General features: G+C 39.0%; 1 protein-coding gene across 4 annotated transcripts in view; it reads right to left on the bottom strand.

Annotated features, from left to right (window-relative positions):
* Positions 1 to 4,540: 4,540 nt before the first annotated feature.
* Positions 4,541 to 16,312, bottom strand: part of mroh1 (maestro heat-like repeat family member 1) — a 31,694-nt gene continuing 19,922 nt past the window's right edge. For all 4 annotated transcript variants that reach the window (XM_053234383.1, XM_026926248.3, XM_053234378.1 and 1 more), the window contains 18 exons: positions 15,315 to 15,453; positions 14,568 to 14,663; positions 14,382 to 14,486; positions 13,607 to 13,742; positions 13,038 to 13,150; positions 12,181 to 12,333; positions 11,848 to 12,002; positions 11,578 to 11,743; positions 10,845 to 11,050; positions 10,030 to 10,167; positions 9,753 to 9,867; positions 8,355 to 8,501; positions 7,872 to 8,060; positions 7,344 to 7,493; positions 7,105 to 7,239; positions 6,571 to 6,673; positions 6,290 to 6,355; positions 4,541 to 5,824 (listed from right to left, as the gene is read on the bottom strand). In XM_053234383.1, coding sequence (XP_053090358.1) covers positions 5,748 to 5,824; positions 6,290 to 6,355; positions 6,571 to 6,673; positions 7,105 to 7,239; positions 7,344 to 7,493; positions 7,872 to 8,060; positions 8,355 to 8,501; positions 9,753 to 9,867; positions 10,030 to 10,167; positions 10,845 to 11,050; positions 11,578 to 11,743; positions 11,848 to 12,002; positions 12,181 to 12,333; positions 13,038 to 13,150; positions 13,607 to 13,742; positions 14,382 to 14,486; positions 14,568 to 14,663; positions 15,315 to 15,453 — 2,389 coding nt within the window. In that variant the 3' untranslated portion in view covers positions 4,541 to 5,747. The remainder of the gene's footprint in view (positions 5,825 to 6,289; positions 6,356 to 6,570; positions 6,674 to 7,104; positions 7,240 to 7,343; positions 7,494 to 7,871; positions 8,061 to 8,354; positions 8,502 to 9,752; positions 9,868 to 10,029; positions 10,168 to 10,844; positions 11,051 to 11,577; positions 11,744 to 11,847; positions 12,003 to 12,180; positions 12,334 to 13,037; positions 13,151 to 13,606; positions 13,743 to 14,381; positions 14,487 to 14,567; positions 14,664 to 15,314; positions 15,454 to 16,312) is intronic.

Raw genomic sequence — 16,312 nt, forward strand, 5'->3', positions numbered from 1 at the left:
TGCTGCCACATGATTGTCTGATTAGATAACTGCTTGAATGTTTGAATGTGCAGGTGTACATACGCACAAGTGTGTTTGTGTGTATATATACATATACATACATACACACTATAAATAAATAGATAGATAGATAGATAGAGAGAGAGAGAGAGAGAGAGAGAGAGAGAGAGAATCTTACAAATATTAACTATTTCTCTCTCGCTCTCTCTCTCTGACACACGCACATTTAGGATTATTTAAAGGACTTAGCCTATCCAGGAAAATTAGGTGTATAGAAATTTAGCTGGACAGTGTGTATATATTTGTAAAATGTATATTTGGCTGCAAGGACACAATTCATTAAACCTTTTTGCAGCACCCTTGTATTCCATGTATTTCTTCTACCACCAGCACTAGACATTATACACTATCTACTCAACCCAGGTGTGCTAGTGGTTGGTGTATTGGATGACAATTATTTATACTGTGTTTCTAAGACAGAAGTTTAAAAATGTTTAAACTAACATACAAATATATTGTCAGCAAGCAATAATCAACTAAACTTTTTAAAAATGTCATGTTCAAACTGTCAAAAAAATTTTTTTAAGAAACCAGACTGAAAAATGTGGCGGAAAACCCAAAATACTGCCTGCATCTTAAAGGTGATTTCTTTAAGATACATTTCCTTAAGAGAAAGAATTTAGTCAAATGCTTGCTCAGCATCTGGCACAGTTGTCTGGCAACAAACTCAGTGCTTTCTTATAAGAAATGGCCTTGTAGGATGTGTTGCAGCTAAAATGAGATTCATTGAAAAAGGCAAGGCAAAAGAGAATTTATTAAGCTAAAGACCAGCTCAAATATGCTTTAAGCACAATACAAACCATCTAAGCACACTGCAAATTAACATCTACTAAAGACATAATGGAAGTCCAATAGGACAGTATGAATTTGACCACCTCGGGGCCCTGACTTCAACATATAAAACTGTGTTGGATGGGAAAAGCTGTCTTGTCCATTATGAAGCTTCTAACATTTTACTATCATGCTTCTTCAGTTGTACACTCTTAGAATGAAAACATAAATACATTAAAAATACAAAGGAAAAGGTATGAGTATTATTAAAAGGAAATAAACCATTGCTATAAGGAGAAATGGCTTTAAACATAATTTAGGTGGCAAAATTTAGTATGCAGACAGACTTAACCCTTACCCTTGGAATTTTTTTTTAACTGGAATTGAAGAAAATAAAACAGGTACTATACATGACCTTTATATTTTTCCATCATTTATCCTGCAAAATGGTGCATAATAAACATTATTAAGGTGTAAATGAGTCCTAATCTCTATGCATGAGAAGTCAGTAGGATGCCTATAGGGAAGATCCACTTGATTACAAGGACAGTCAGACTGTCCGAGAGAATACTGACTGTAAGCACACATGCACCCCAACACACACACATCATAGGGCCTCTATTCCCTGTTCAACCTCTAACCTTTAGAAACTCAACATTTAGGATTAAAGGAACGTATTTGCCTGCAGATTAAAATGGCATATTCATGACTAGTTTGACTTTTCAGTCCATTGAATTATCAGTGGATAAATAACTGATGCAAATTCAGGCATTTCGTGACAGCATTTTGAGTTACATTGTAGCTTGCGTTGAATGTTGAGGAAAATTTTAAAAAGAAAATGTGTGCTCTAGGTCCATCTAGTGGTTACAGCTTACTGGTGTAGACCAGCCTACAAAGACAAATATACACATCTACACTTACATACAAAATTTTTGTAGGAAAGCAACACATGCATGACAGATTTTAGCAAGGGTTTTTTGAGGATACATTACAGTAAATATGGATGATATCATTTTAACAGGTGACTACACATAATGCATTTCTAGCAGGCCTAAGCTATGCATTATATGCTCATCTGCATGTTTAATCCTCTGCATGACAAATTTGCTCTACAGAAGCTTGTTCAAAGTTTTTTCATTCTCAAATGATCTTCAGTGTCATTATGTAAAGCAGGGGAAATGAGAAAATTGCTCTAATTTCCATATAAACACTCGCAGGGCATTTGAAGTAAAGCATGTAGGAAACTCAAAGAGAGACAGATAAACTATGTCCCCCAGGTGTAGTGGTTCAGCAAGCCTATTAGTGTATTAGCTTGGTCTCTTTTAGACATTATACAGTGGCATCTAACAGCAGGGACTGGGTGTCCAGCCCACCGACCAGTGAGCCAGCCTCTGCTAAGACATATCCTTCCTCTTTAGCAGATGAACAGTTGGTCTGAGCATCATCCAGTCTAAACAATACCATAGGGCATGTACTGGGCACAGCAAGGAATGCTCTGCAGACTCAGCTTCATTTAAAGTGCCAAGGTCAATTATCCAATTCACACAGTTGGGTGATATGACCTTGGGCAAGAATCCCAGTTTCAACTAAAAGGTCACTTCAGTGTCAACTGGCCACAATTTCCCAAGTTCCCAGCTTCCCAAGTTATCACCTGCAAAAATGCAGTTTTCAGTGATACCCGTTTCAGTTCAGCATCCTGCATGGGCACATAAGGAGGGGCCCCAAGGGATTCCAGCACAATGCAGAATCCCATGCCGGGCTCCTAGAAAATCATGGTGAATGGAGGCACAGCCCCCCTTTCAGAAAATAATAATAATAGTAATACGCCTATGAGACCCCAGAGAGATGCTGTCCCTGGTGCTGTGGTGCACAGAAATGGCCAAATACCACCTTGGAAATTGGGCAATACACTGAATCCAGCAAATGAGATGTGTGCCATTTGCAGAACAGTTTTCACTAAGGCTTATGTACTATGGTCTTCTGTGTTCAGGAGTGTTTCCTGGACTGTTAGGTCATAGTTCTACATTGTAGATTCACTCAAAGAGGACCACTGTGGTTCTCCTTGCAGAAGAGGTCCATCTGCTCCTTGCCAAACCTTTCCCAGATCTGGCTCAGCATTTCTGGGTACAGATGCCACTCTCTTGGATGTCTTGGACAGTCTTCAATGTGTGTCCACTGCACCATTGTACAAAATCAGATGAGCTGCTGTCAGTGAGGCTAGCTATGGATAGGCCCACTTTAAGAAGTGTCTGAGCAAGGTGGAGAGAGCTGCTCAAGCTCATGCTACTCTGATGATTGATATAGCTAACTGTCACAACCTTGTCTGAGCAAATCAACACATGGCAATGTCTCAGGCCTGATGAGAAGAACTTGAGAGCCACTGGACTGCCCTCAATTAAGGCTGGTTAACATGTTCTGATCTTACCCCAGTGCGACATACACACCCTCCCCCAAGCACCTATGGCGCTGCTCCCAAACCCTAAAGGAATCTGTTCATAAACAGCAGGCATATGGCCACACCTGACTTGCTAGTGATCTATCGTATTAGCCACAACATACCCCACAACATTCTGTCATGACCGGCACTGTGAGAAAAGGGTGCATTCAGTGCTGTGGGTTGCATAATCACCATTTAATACTACTTGGGCTGCCGCCATCATTTGATTGGCTGCCAAGGCTAGTTTAGAGTCTGTCACTGGTACTTTCTTTTTGTCGTGCTTATCAGTCTTTGCTGGATGTGGACATTTGTGACTAGCAAGCTGTTTGGGTTGCAGGACATATCCTATAGCAAATCAGTGGCCAGCTGTGTGTGCCATGTTGGCATTGCTGTGCAGTCAGCATAGGCAGTGATGGAGTCAGACACTGCATACCTAAGATGGTCAGTGCCAACGCAGTAGGCACATAGCTGGTGCCCATCCTGGCTTCCAAGGGATTCAGACACATGCAGCATGGCTCTTTTGGCTAACCACTTATTGGATCTATGAAGGAAACCCAACCTAAGTAAAGAGAAACAAGACGTCTGCTGGGTGGAGAGAAAACAGTCACCAACAAAAGAGCTGCATATTAATGGAAATCCAGTTAATTTTGCAGATTTGACAATAAACAGTCCATGGTATGGTGAAAGAGAACAACTCAGCCATGCTACAGGCATGTAAGTTACAGGCCCGTTAGTCAGGGATGTGGAATATTCAGAGGGGATAAAACAAAAGAAGAAAATGACCCAGAACAGAGAAATGAGAAGTTAGTGCTGCTTATTGAACAGAATAAATAAAAAACTACACAAAATCTTGAAAGCGAAGATAGCGAACACAGTGAATGATGGTTAATACAGGCTAGTAATGCTAATAAGGGAATACTGACTAGTAGCTAACAGACAACCCAGAGCTCTGTAGTGTTAAATGGGATATTCCCAGTTTTGGAGGACATGATAACTGCAAAGTAGACTCCAAAAATTGTCTACAGTGAACTGGTACATTGCTGACACACGGACTGTTTTCAGTGGAGATGCATTTTAATGCTCGTGACTCAAATTTCAGCTGTCTTTAGGAGCTTGGCCTTGCAGCTCAGACTAACATTCAATGTTAAGAAATAATGTATGTTATCCATGTTAATAGATATGTAATTGAAAATACATGGCTGCAATGTACAGGACAACTGAATGTACAGGAAATAAAATATCAGCTGTGATCCAGAATGAATACGTGTTGGGTGTGCTTTCAACAACTTTAATGAATCAGCCCACATTCCATGATCATCCATAAAAAAGTTTCTCAAAAAATAAACAGGGCAAAGTTCAGAAAGATGTGAATGTCACAATCACCAAAGCAATTACCAACAAATCTGGACTCAAATCAACAGGACTGTACTGTCAGAAAGTGGCAGTCTAAGGAGTCCAGTTCATTATTTCAACTGAGTTAAGTTGAGTTTAGAGTTCTTGTTTGGATAGTATGAATTTCACAAGAAGCTATCCATCTTTCAGTTTTAATTTGTTTTAATAACAAACTGGATTAATAAGGACCATGTATAAAAAAACAAAAAACAAATCATGATAATTATAACATTCACATGGAAATCACAAAACCTGCTTCACTGCACTACATTTATCAGTTGTATTAATTTATGGAGTTATCAACAATTGTATTAATTAAGCATCTCATTGTCCAATATGAAAATACTACTGAGATTCCACTGGCAGCAGCTGAATTGCATTAAAAATGAGTATGACATGTTCACTGTTGTCTCAGTTTACAACACTGTATGTTACACAGTTCTAGGATTTTGGCACTGTTATGGCATGACTTTGTCAAGTTTGTCTACATGTTCTGCCTGGGGTCTAGAGCAAGCACAACACAAATATGTTCACCTCAGTAGATGAACTTGTAGCATTTTGCTATCTCAAATGCTTTATGCTAGAAAAGGCTAGCTCGTTTGCTCAGCGCACTACTCCTAACTGTCACTGTGGAGAACAATAGCTTCTTGCACCCTATAACTTATTGCTGTGTTTTAGTGAGGACACATCATCAGCCTACCAAAATAAACCATTACCAAAAGAGAATAGAAACAGTGGGTGTATTCTGTCAGCTCAGTCAACAGCAATTATACACAATGTGTAGGATGGATACTAAATTCAAATTATTTGAAATCTAATCTCTAGATGTCCAATATTTAAAGGGATTCTGGTAGCTTTATACAAACTATTACAGATGAGTAGGGACACAACACAGAATTACTACTATATTTATACCTGTCAAAGTTCTCCAAGCCTCTTGCCTGACATTACAGAGCTTCTATTTATCTTTACTTTCTATAAGTAGTGCACAGTCTTTGGTCACTAAAAAGGATAATTCAAGTACAACATATAGGCTGTCAACCTTTTCCAACCAACAATAATGGGCTAAGTTCAGGTGAGTGATTGCTCAGTGAAAGTGCCCCATGGCTTCTGCTGCCTTTGCTCGTACCAGAGGATCTGGATCCTGTAGCAGCATGACTAACGCTAGGAGAGAAAAGCAAATAAAGTTGTTATGTGAAAAGCCTCAATGATTCAGTGATCAACAAACAAGCATACAGTGTATTTATGCTTTCTTTTCAGCACATGAAATGCATACTTGATTGGAAATTTCAATCCAGAAATTGACTTGCTTTCTCATTATTACTGAGTGTGCATGTGTTTTATATTATGGTTTGTCATCTTTAGGTAATTTTCTAGACAAAGGCAGACAGTGTACTGGAAATCATTCTGATGGTATGATCATTTTACATCACTAATAAACAACCAATGTGTGTCTGTATGATGATACTACAACTTCTGATCTACTTGAGTACAGCAGAAAAGTCATTAGTGTGCTAACAGTGTGCTAATACTTATGAACCACACCGTAGTGAAGAAAACTAGTGCATGCCACAAGTAAACATCTGCAAAACTACAGTGGTGATGAACTTTATAATATATTATAGTTACCCTTAGTCACTATCCCCATGTTCATATGGGAGAAGTGCTCCTCAGGCAAATTTCCCAGTAGAAACCCTAAAATTGAGAAAAGCACACGCACACACACACACACACACACACACACACACACACACACACACACACACACACACACACACACACAAGGAAATGTAACATTAGACAGTAAAACTCTAATATGTGTACAAACCTTGACAAGCATGCACAAGAGCATGTGTCATTGTCTTACTATAAACATCATCAATTTGACATTAGTACAGGGATTATCTTACCTATGAACATAGCAGCACTTGCTCGAATCTCTGCCCAGTTGCTCTTGAAGAACTGAATGACCGTGACATGGTAGAAATTAAGCATTCCTGGGAAGTCTTGAATCTTTGAGAAAACCACAGTTTATTTTAAATAAATAAAGACTTTGATAGATAGTACAGGAAAATGAGACACAAATGCAAGCTGCAGTTTCACTGGCTCTGACTGATTAAAGTAGGAGTATTCAAGGCAAGTGTCTGTTGTCTTTAAATATTTGCTCCAATTATGCAAAATAACACCTGATTTCAAAAATTAGGCATCTTTCCTAGCCAACTCTTTCCTGATATCCTGTTATGACATGAAAATACCACAGACCCATAATTTGATATAAGAAATAATTTATAAACAGCATTTGAAAACACCCCAGTAGAATTATGTCTAACATAATAATTTACTGAGATGTAGAGTGGACTGGAATCCAGAAAAAAGTTTACAGTACACAGTAACGTCTCTGACCTGATAATACATTCATAAACGTGTCTGACAAAGCAACTCACTAGGTACTTGACAAGGTCGTTGATGAACTCGCCATAGTGAAGGCTCTTCTCTTCATGTAGATGTGTCTGAAACATGTTGGTGATCTGTTCGGAACCCAAGACAGGAGCGCACACACGCATGGCATATTTACATGCCTGAAAACACACACACACACACACACACACAGGGTTTATCACTATTTCACCAACTTTTTGAGGTGAAAGCAAGCCCTCAAGCATGAACTCTGAGAAACACTGACCTTGACGACCCGTGCACTTGGGTCACTAAGGTGAAGGAGCAGACTGACCAACACGTTATGAATCTGATCTTTAAAGACAGGTTCCCCTGAGCCGAACCTCGACAGGTTCCCCAAGAGCATTATGGAAGCACAGCGGATCTCATCATTCTCCTGAAGAATATATCACCAAAGCAGTAGAGGTTATCACAGATCCATTAAAAAATTTAATTCTAAGAGGTTTGTGGATTGAAATTGTGTTAGGCTGATAGTTTGGTACACAGCATGGATTCTAAAAACATTCTCGCATAGAAACTTATGAACTAATGCAGAAAGGAGTCTGTACATGTAGGGCTGTTGCACACAGTCAAGATTAAGATAGTGTAGTTTAAGGTGACGGTATTATAGCCTTTAAGAAAGGATATTCTGAAGCTGTAAGACAAAATGGAGCTCAACTAACTAATACTGCTGTATTCTTGGATAGCCTGGTGAAAATAAGCTAATATGTAGCACATTAAATCCCAGTAAAGCCATTCTGTGTTATTCACTCACATTCTCCAGGAAGGGTTTAATCTTCATGAAGATGTAAACTACCAGCATGTGGACATTCTTCTCATCCAGGTAGAGCAACACCTTGGACATGCCAGACATAGCCTCAAGAGTGATGAGTTTCCCTGGGTCGTCCTTCTCTTCCATCCCTGAACTCATGGCTGCCAACAGCTCCTTAGCATATTTATTCACCTATACATGGCGAAATGAGTATGTGGTGAATTCTCAGCAGACATTACTTTAGTGTATTATATCTATTACTCTTGCATTACATTAATAGAAATGGTGATACAAATAAAATCTAGACTTCTTAGCATAACAATGAAAGTATGTAACCGACTGGCTACATGTTTACATACACTGTACACATGTCTCCTATGGGCGCTAGTTGTTATGCAATTATACAATTGAAAGCAATTTTCAACATGATGAATATTAACATGATGCAGCCTTTCTCAGCCCAGACTGTAGATCAGATCCCAGTACCTTCTCTGGTGAGCCAACGGCGATGTTCCCCAGGCCTCTGATGGCCAGCATACGGACAGTACAACATGGGTCTGAAATCCTCTCCATCATGTTGTTCATCAATACATCAATCATCATCAACTCGGTCACCACATGGTGGTTAAGCAGCTTGAGAGGGAAAGTGAGAGGGATTTGTGTCATTGTGATTTGGAGCCAAAATTGGTTCTAAGAAGTTTAAACACTGAGCAATTTTCATTAATCTTTTTTACACCTCTTTCAAACCCTTTAAAACTGGGGTCATCAATTAGATTTAACCCACGAAGCAAATAGTGTCTAGGCCAATTATTCCAAATGACTTCTAATTTCTCACATTCTCACTTAACCTAAACAGAACTTTTCAGGGTAATAACTAACGATGCAGCATTATAGTATGAGAAAGTATTGCCTGTATAGCCAGCTCAGGAATTATTGGCACCCTTTTTAAAGATGGGTAGAAAAGGTTATGGAAAACTGTCTGGCCTTAATGTCTGGCCTCAATGTCACCTCATATTTATACCCCAGTGAAACTGAGTCATCATGGATGACTGCTTAAGAGTTTCTAAACAATCAGGTGAACTTAAAGTAAAACATAAATGGGAATGTTTTGGTTACATTTTGTTATAAGAAATTCTAGTGGTGCCAACAATTATGACTTTTGGTTTGGTTTAAAAATGTACTTTTGATAAGAGTTTTTTTATTCTCATTTAAAAATTAGATTTATCTGCCTCTAAAGAAGGTAGATGTCAGCATATTTATTTTGACAGAACAAAAAAAAAAATTCCATTTGAACACTCTGCTGCGGTGTTGGTATTTGTCTACTGGTTAGTTTCTATTTGGGTGATGACACACAAAAATCTTTTAGAGCTTTAAAATGTTGAAAAGCTAAAGAGAACTTATCTGTAATATTCACAAAGCTTCTTTTTTATTTGACTTTTGCTATTAAAATTGAAACAAAACAATAGTGGAAAAGACTCTGACAAGAAAAAAACTCTATTCATGCATTTGCCTCTTGTACAACAAATCAACGAACTGGAAATCTGTTCCAAATCAACTATGGAATAGCAATAGAACACAGATGGACCAAAGGGTACAAAAAAGGGTTTCCTAATTGAATTTTAAAAGATAAAATCATGACGTACGTATCTGACATGAAATTACTAGCTTATTGAAAATTCAATATCCTATTTTTTTAAATTGCAGTTGAATGTGATTATTGTTAAACGTCAACATGATTCATTTCTGCACCTTATTCCTTAATCCATATTCATTTTTATCACTTTATCCACATATGCTCAGAATGTTGATCCAAAAATCACTGATAAATTGAGGCAATATTAGGCTAAAATCTATGAAAACAAAAGGCATCTGCAAAGCTCTTACCTCAGAGAAGAAAGCTGTGACTGTAATTCTCTGGCACTCATAGATGTTTTTGAGGGATGGACACAGGCTCTCCACTATAGCTGGGATTCGTGGACCTGCATGCTTCGCCATCGCTCTGAAAGAGACAAAAATACTCAGGGTTCATACAAAACATTACTCCTGACCCATTACCTCAACCAGATAATAATTCAAATACTAATTACTCATTATACTAATCTGGTCAATTCAAATGAACAAATGTATCAAAAGTCATTTATAAGGGATTCAGTCAGCATACCTTGAGAGAAGAGAGACCCCCGTTGTATGCTGCTGAGGGTCCTTCATCTTATCCCACACTGCGTCCTGGTCTAGCACATTTACTACAACGTCCAGATGAGCTCGAGCCAGTAGGATGCGCAAGGCTTCAACTGCTGTACTGTAGGGGACACACAAAAACAATTGCTTCTTAATTTCCATACTGCATCAGTGACATTGTGTTTAATGCAAAAATTATTAAAAAATGCATTTTTTTTTGTTACTTCACCACTTTTCTCCCCTATTTGGTCATCTGCCAATTCCTACCCTCCTGCTAGCTCTCCCCATGATACAATAGCTACCAGTCAGGGAGGATGAAAGCTAACATGTGCTTCCTTCAAGACAAGCCAGCCAACCACATCTTTTCAAAGCTGCTACTCAGCCTGCATCACAGGGCAGTGAACCACACTTTGAGGAAAGTGCTATCTGCCATCTTCAGCATACATGAGCTGACAAACGCCCATGATTGACTAGTGTTGCTGTGATTGACAGGGTAGAGAGAGCATGGCCAATATTGCTCCCTTGGCTCCTGTCTACAGATGGCTGTGGTATCATCAGGATTCAAACTTGCTATCTCTGGATAATAAGATGAATGGCAATGGATTGTTTTTACATCCCTCCAGCTGTTGGTTGTCTGAACATATGCTTGTAAGGTGTTATTTATAATCCTGATCATGCACCACTTTACATGGGCAAACCAGAAATACATCTTTACAAATTAGTGAACTACTCTGAATAAGCTACAGAAACTAAAGGATTTGAACTCAAGTTATGCACAGTTACACTGGTGTAACTCACCCACAGACATCAAAGTTGGTGATGGTGCTTTTGCTGGAGCTTTTGCTTTCTGCTCTGATACTGTTGCTGTTAATGTCTTTGGGCAGCTGAACCCCAACACTGGAGCCCATGCGCACCAGCAGGGCACTGAACAGCTGTGGGAACAGACTGACCACAGCTTCCTCAGTGTGTCCATTCAGCATCATCTCACGCAGGGCACATGTCATCTACACACAATTAATGACATGGATGCAGTCATGCAGCCAGATATAAGCAACTGCATTAAGAAAAGTACACATTCACAAACAAGTATGATTAAGACAGAAACATGACTGCCCTGTATACTTATGTAACAAGGCTTTATACATTTTTAGGCACATTGACTACATTTGGCACTGCTTTTCTTAAACTGGCTCCTAACCTGAGTTGATATTTGCACACAAATGGCTAAAGCAAGGCATGTTTTCTGAATGTACATATGTCAAAATGTAATGTTTGCAGAAAAACTCAACTTTGATGAAAACAGACTTTTCATCACTTTTGATCTGTTTCTAGAATTACCCCACAGCATCATCCAATAGTTTTTCCAGACCACCACACATATGTGGCCATGACAGTATCTATCAGTAACCCTCTCTGGAGTTCTGTAATTTGTTTTACTAGCTGTGTATTAAATTGCAAAATTCCAGCATGGCTGATTCTAAATGATATCAGTGGAGAAGACGGATCCAAACATACAAAAGGAGTCACTCACCGCTAACGGTTGATTGGTGGCCACCTTGGTCATGCCTGGTTTCAGTATGGACTCCTTCTTATCCACATAGGGTACAATGACGTTCAACTTCTCCATGATCATCTCCATGATCTGCCGGGCTACAGTGCTGTCAGCTCCCAGAGCGATCCACATCTCACTGCTCCAACTGAGGGACACCACACGCACACACAGATCCAGTCTCAGAACACGCCTGCCTTGTGAAAAAGTTTCAACACACCATAATGGGAAAACAGACTGAATATTCTGTACCTGTCGAAGGGAAGAGGATATGAAATGAGTGTGTTTATGACAGTCTGCAGGTGCTGTGTGGCGAGAATCAGGATTGACTGGGCGACTGCAACCTTCACCTGCTCTTCAGAGATGACCTGCAGCCGAATGTGCAGCACCTCCAACATCTCTGGCACCTGACACACAAACACGCACAGAAACGATGAGTGAACTGCAGAGTAGTGAGCATATACAAAATATGCTTGCATTGCATATGACCTCTGACTTTTGCACTCATTAACACGACCTACAGAGGGAAAACATTTACGACTAGCAATTTTTACACAACTTGCCAATAACTGTAAGTATCATTACCAGGTCTTGCAGCATTGCCCCTCTGTTTTTGAGCAGTGTGTTCAGAATGACACTGGAGGCTCTGGAGCAATTGGACTGGGAGTCCACCAAACCTTCAAACAGCATGAAGATCAGTGTGTTTAGCTGCTGCTGAGGCAGACGTTTACTGATGATCTGCCGCAAGATAGAGAGACAGAAACTAGCATCATAAAAAAGCTATAACTCATGTAATCTTAACAAGTCAGATAAGTGATAATGATGGCATAATTGAGCACACATTATCATTGCTGCCAAGACTACTGTACCATTCATCATGATTAGATTAGATTAGATAAAACTTTATTGTTGTTGTGCAGAGTACAAGTATAGAGCCAATGAAATGCAGTATGTTTTCACAAATCCCAGCTTGCTAGGAAGCTGGGGTCAGAGCGCAGGGTCAGCCATGATACAGCACCCCTGGAGCAGATGTGGTTAAGAGCCTTGCTCAAGGGCCCAACAGTGGCAGCTTGGCACGCCTGACCTTCTGAGCAGTAACCCAGGGTCTTAACCATTCAGCCACCACTGCCCTACAGGCAATTGTGTCATTTTTGGTCTATACAAGAAGGGGAATTCCAAAATCATTACATATATGCTATACCAATGAATTTAACAGAAACAATGATTTCACAAACAGTGTGTTATTTTATTAATGGTAGATATTAGCTTTTGTTGTCTACTAGCAATGTCTACCTTACAGTGCCAAAACTAATATTAAATGGAAAAAATATGAAGAATATTAAATAGTCGTGAAGGCAAGAAAACCTTTTCAAAGAATTATTTCTTAACAAATCCATTAATATGTTGTAGTAATTGCATGATATACAGTATATATTTATTACCTTAGTGAGTTCAGAGCAGGTTTTATAGAGGACCGAGGGGTCAGGGTCATTCAGTTTCTCTCGCAATGTTAATAGACTTTCAACAGAGTCATCTTTGTAGTCCAGTGAAAAGCCTGAAGAGCACAGTATAGACATGAATAAAGAAACAATGATATTGGGGGGGTGGGGTGGGTGGCTTTGGGGCAGTTGTATTTTACTCACATACAAAATCTTAGCCAATGTCCATGGCCTAATGTGCTATACTTAAGCAAGAGCTTGAGCTTGCAGTTTGAAAAGTTTAATGTCAAAATCCAGCAGAAACAATGATGTGTCATGGAATTGCATTTAAAATAACTTAATGTATTCCCCAGATTAATATCAAATCCTCTAATTAAAGTAACTCTTATATGTCAAGTAAATGGCAAGTCAAGCCTAATAAATGCACTGACACAGAAATAATCAAACAGTGAAAAGTGAAAACACAAAGAAATTACCAATGTTGGAAAGATTGTTGAGCTAATGATCAATAAGTACAGTCAGTCAATCAGTATGAATAATACAGGGAGTATTATTATAATATAGGGTGTTACCTTCATAGCGCAGCTGAATGTGTAAAAGTGAGTAAATGCAGTCTATGGCAGCCCTACGCACCGCAGCATTGGGGTCCGTACAGCGTGGGGCCAAACGCCCCAACAAAGCTCCAAGGTTATGGAATGACACTAAGGTCTGCACAAAAATTCAGATGTTGTCTGGAGTGTTTGCCTAATGATCTCATAGTGTTAGACAGCATAAAGTGACAAAAGTACAGGCTATGAAGTCATGAGTGAATAACAAAAACTGGGTAACTAAAATGCTCAGCATCATAAGTCACAAGAACTAAATTCATTTTAAAGCAAATTACTACCAGCACCATCTGCTGCACCACTACTGTTGATGCACTACCTTTCAAAAGCTTAGACACACAAGACTGAAAATAGATATTTTTCATAGTCTTAAAGACATTTTGATGAAGGCTTATGGTTGAAATTTGGGAATACTGACAAGTCCATGTATGTGTTTATTTCACTTGTTTGTTTAAGTACTTTTAGTTAAGATGAAATTGTTTCCCCTTAAACAGAGTTTTCATTTCAAACTTCAGAGAAAAGTTTGGAGCTCCTGGGTGATGCTCTCTCATGAAGCTGGTTAAGAAGATGCCAATTGCATGCAAAGCTTCATCAGGAATACTGTAAGAATTTAAAATATAAATAATTCTCATTTATCTCATATCAACACGTTTTCTTGGTCACTGCATCATGTGTTATTTCAAAATGTCTTCATTATGATTCTAACACCAAAACTTTGGACTGTTATGACTGTATTTTACACCTTAACACTGAGACTGTCCAGGTAGAAGTGCAGCATCTCGGCTGTAGTCCTCACTGCTCTCTCACGCTCATGATCCTGTTTGGAGCTCAACCAGCTGTCTATATGCTGGGATAAAAAAAACACTCAAAAATGAGAGTTTAATATATTTAAGACTTCAGAAGATAATGAGTGTGGAATTGTGCTTACCTTGAATATAGTCTGAATACCATCTGGACTTAAATCTCTGGCCAGAACACTGCACAGCAGTTCATGAAGGGCACTGAAGGTGTATGCATATAAGGCCTGAAAAACATAAGAGGCTGTTAGCTGCTGAAACACATCTGGATTCCATTATATGACCCATCTCTTATAGTAGTGATGGCTTTTTTTTTTTTTTTTTTAGAGGAAACCACTGTAACAAAACGCATACTATTATGGTATATTGGTGTCAGACGTGTTAAAGTGATACATGCTCTATACTATATAATTAGATTTGGGCTTATATCATAGTTCTAGGAAACCAGATCCAGGTTAGTTATGATTATTCTACTCCAACTAGACAGTTCTGCAGATATCCATGCCAAATGGTCATTTCTGAACACTTCTGAATCTTGTGTTGGCTTAGCAGTCTGACTCATTTACTTTGGAAAAGGTAAGAAATATTCTTCTAAGTATAACCAATTTCCCCAACACCGATATAAATCACCCAACAATGACTCTGCTTTAAAAGTGATTCTTTATGAATGAGAGGAAAAAAAAATCACTGTGGTTCTTTAAAACTACTTTGCTTCTGCCCATCATTCATATTTTACAAATATGTACTTTCCAAAATAATATTCAAAGTTATGCTCAACCAGAATAGCTGCAGCTACCACAAACATCTCAATATTTTCTAAAAACAGTGGAGGAAAATCAAGAATGCGTATGTGTCTGTCAGCCAGATTTCATTCTCACCTCTCGTTCCTGGGGGTCAAGAACCTCTTCATCTTTGGCTTTTTCCACCATTTCTAATGTAGGAAGCCCAAATACCCCATTTATACATGCTTTTAGCATTTCAAAGTTTTCATTTTCAGCCAGTGGTGGATCCAAAGTACTGAAACATTGAGTGAAGTTTATTTTCCAAAGTTTTTGATGTAATGTTGAAAAAATTAAAAGTTCTATCTCCAACCTCAAAGATATATTTGGTTTTATAAGGTTCCATCTGCCAGCCAATCATCATCCGGGGTGAACAGTGGCCTTGGCCAAACATCCACGCTCTGCACTATATGGCCAAAAGTTTGTGGATACCCGACCATCACTGGGAAGGCTTTCCATTAGATTTTGGATCATGGCTGTGGGGATTTGCCCATTCAGACACTGTGGTCACTGTGGTCAGGCAATGATGTCAGACGAGGAGGCCTGAGGTGCAGTCAGCATTCCAGTTCATCCCAAAGGTGTTCAGTGGGGTAGAGGTCAGGGCTCTGTGAAGGCCACTCAAGTTCTTCCACTCCAACCTTGCTAAACCATGCTTTCATGGAGCTTGCTTTGCGCACAGGAGCATTGTAATGCTGGGACAGGTTTGTGCTAGGTCCCTTAATCCAGTAAAGGGAAACTGTAATGCTACAGCATACAAGACATCCTATACAATTGTGCTTCCAACTTTGTGGCAACAGTTTGAGGAAGAACCTCATATAGATGTGATGGTCAGGTGTCCACAAACTTTTGGTCATATAGTGTATTTACACTGACAGAAAAGAACAGACTTAAAGCCTTAGTATCGCAAATCAAATGTAAATTTGACATAACCTTAAAGTATAGCGCATGTTGTAAATACAGATTACAGAAGCTCAGAATTTTGCTAGCTGAAATGTCAAAAACTTCATCTCAAAACAGCTCTTCAAATAGATAGAACCTTATAATACTAAGCTTACAAAATACTTAAAAATAGCAACCTCTCAAAAAATGCTATAGGT

This window comes from Pangasianodon hypophthalmus, chromosome 1, assembly GCF_027358585.1.
Source record: "Pangasianodon hypophthalmus isolate fPanHyp1 chromosome 1, fPanHyp1.pri, whole genome shotgun sequence".
Lineage (NCBI taxonomy): Eukaryota > Metazoa > Chordata > Actinopteri > Siluriformes > Pangasiidae > Pangasianodon > Pangasianodon hypophthalmus.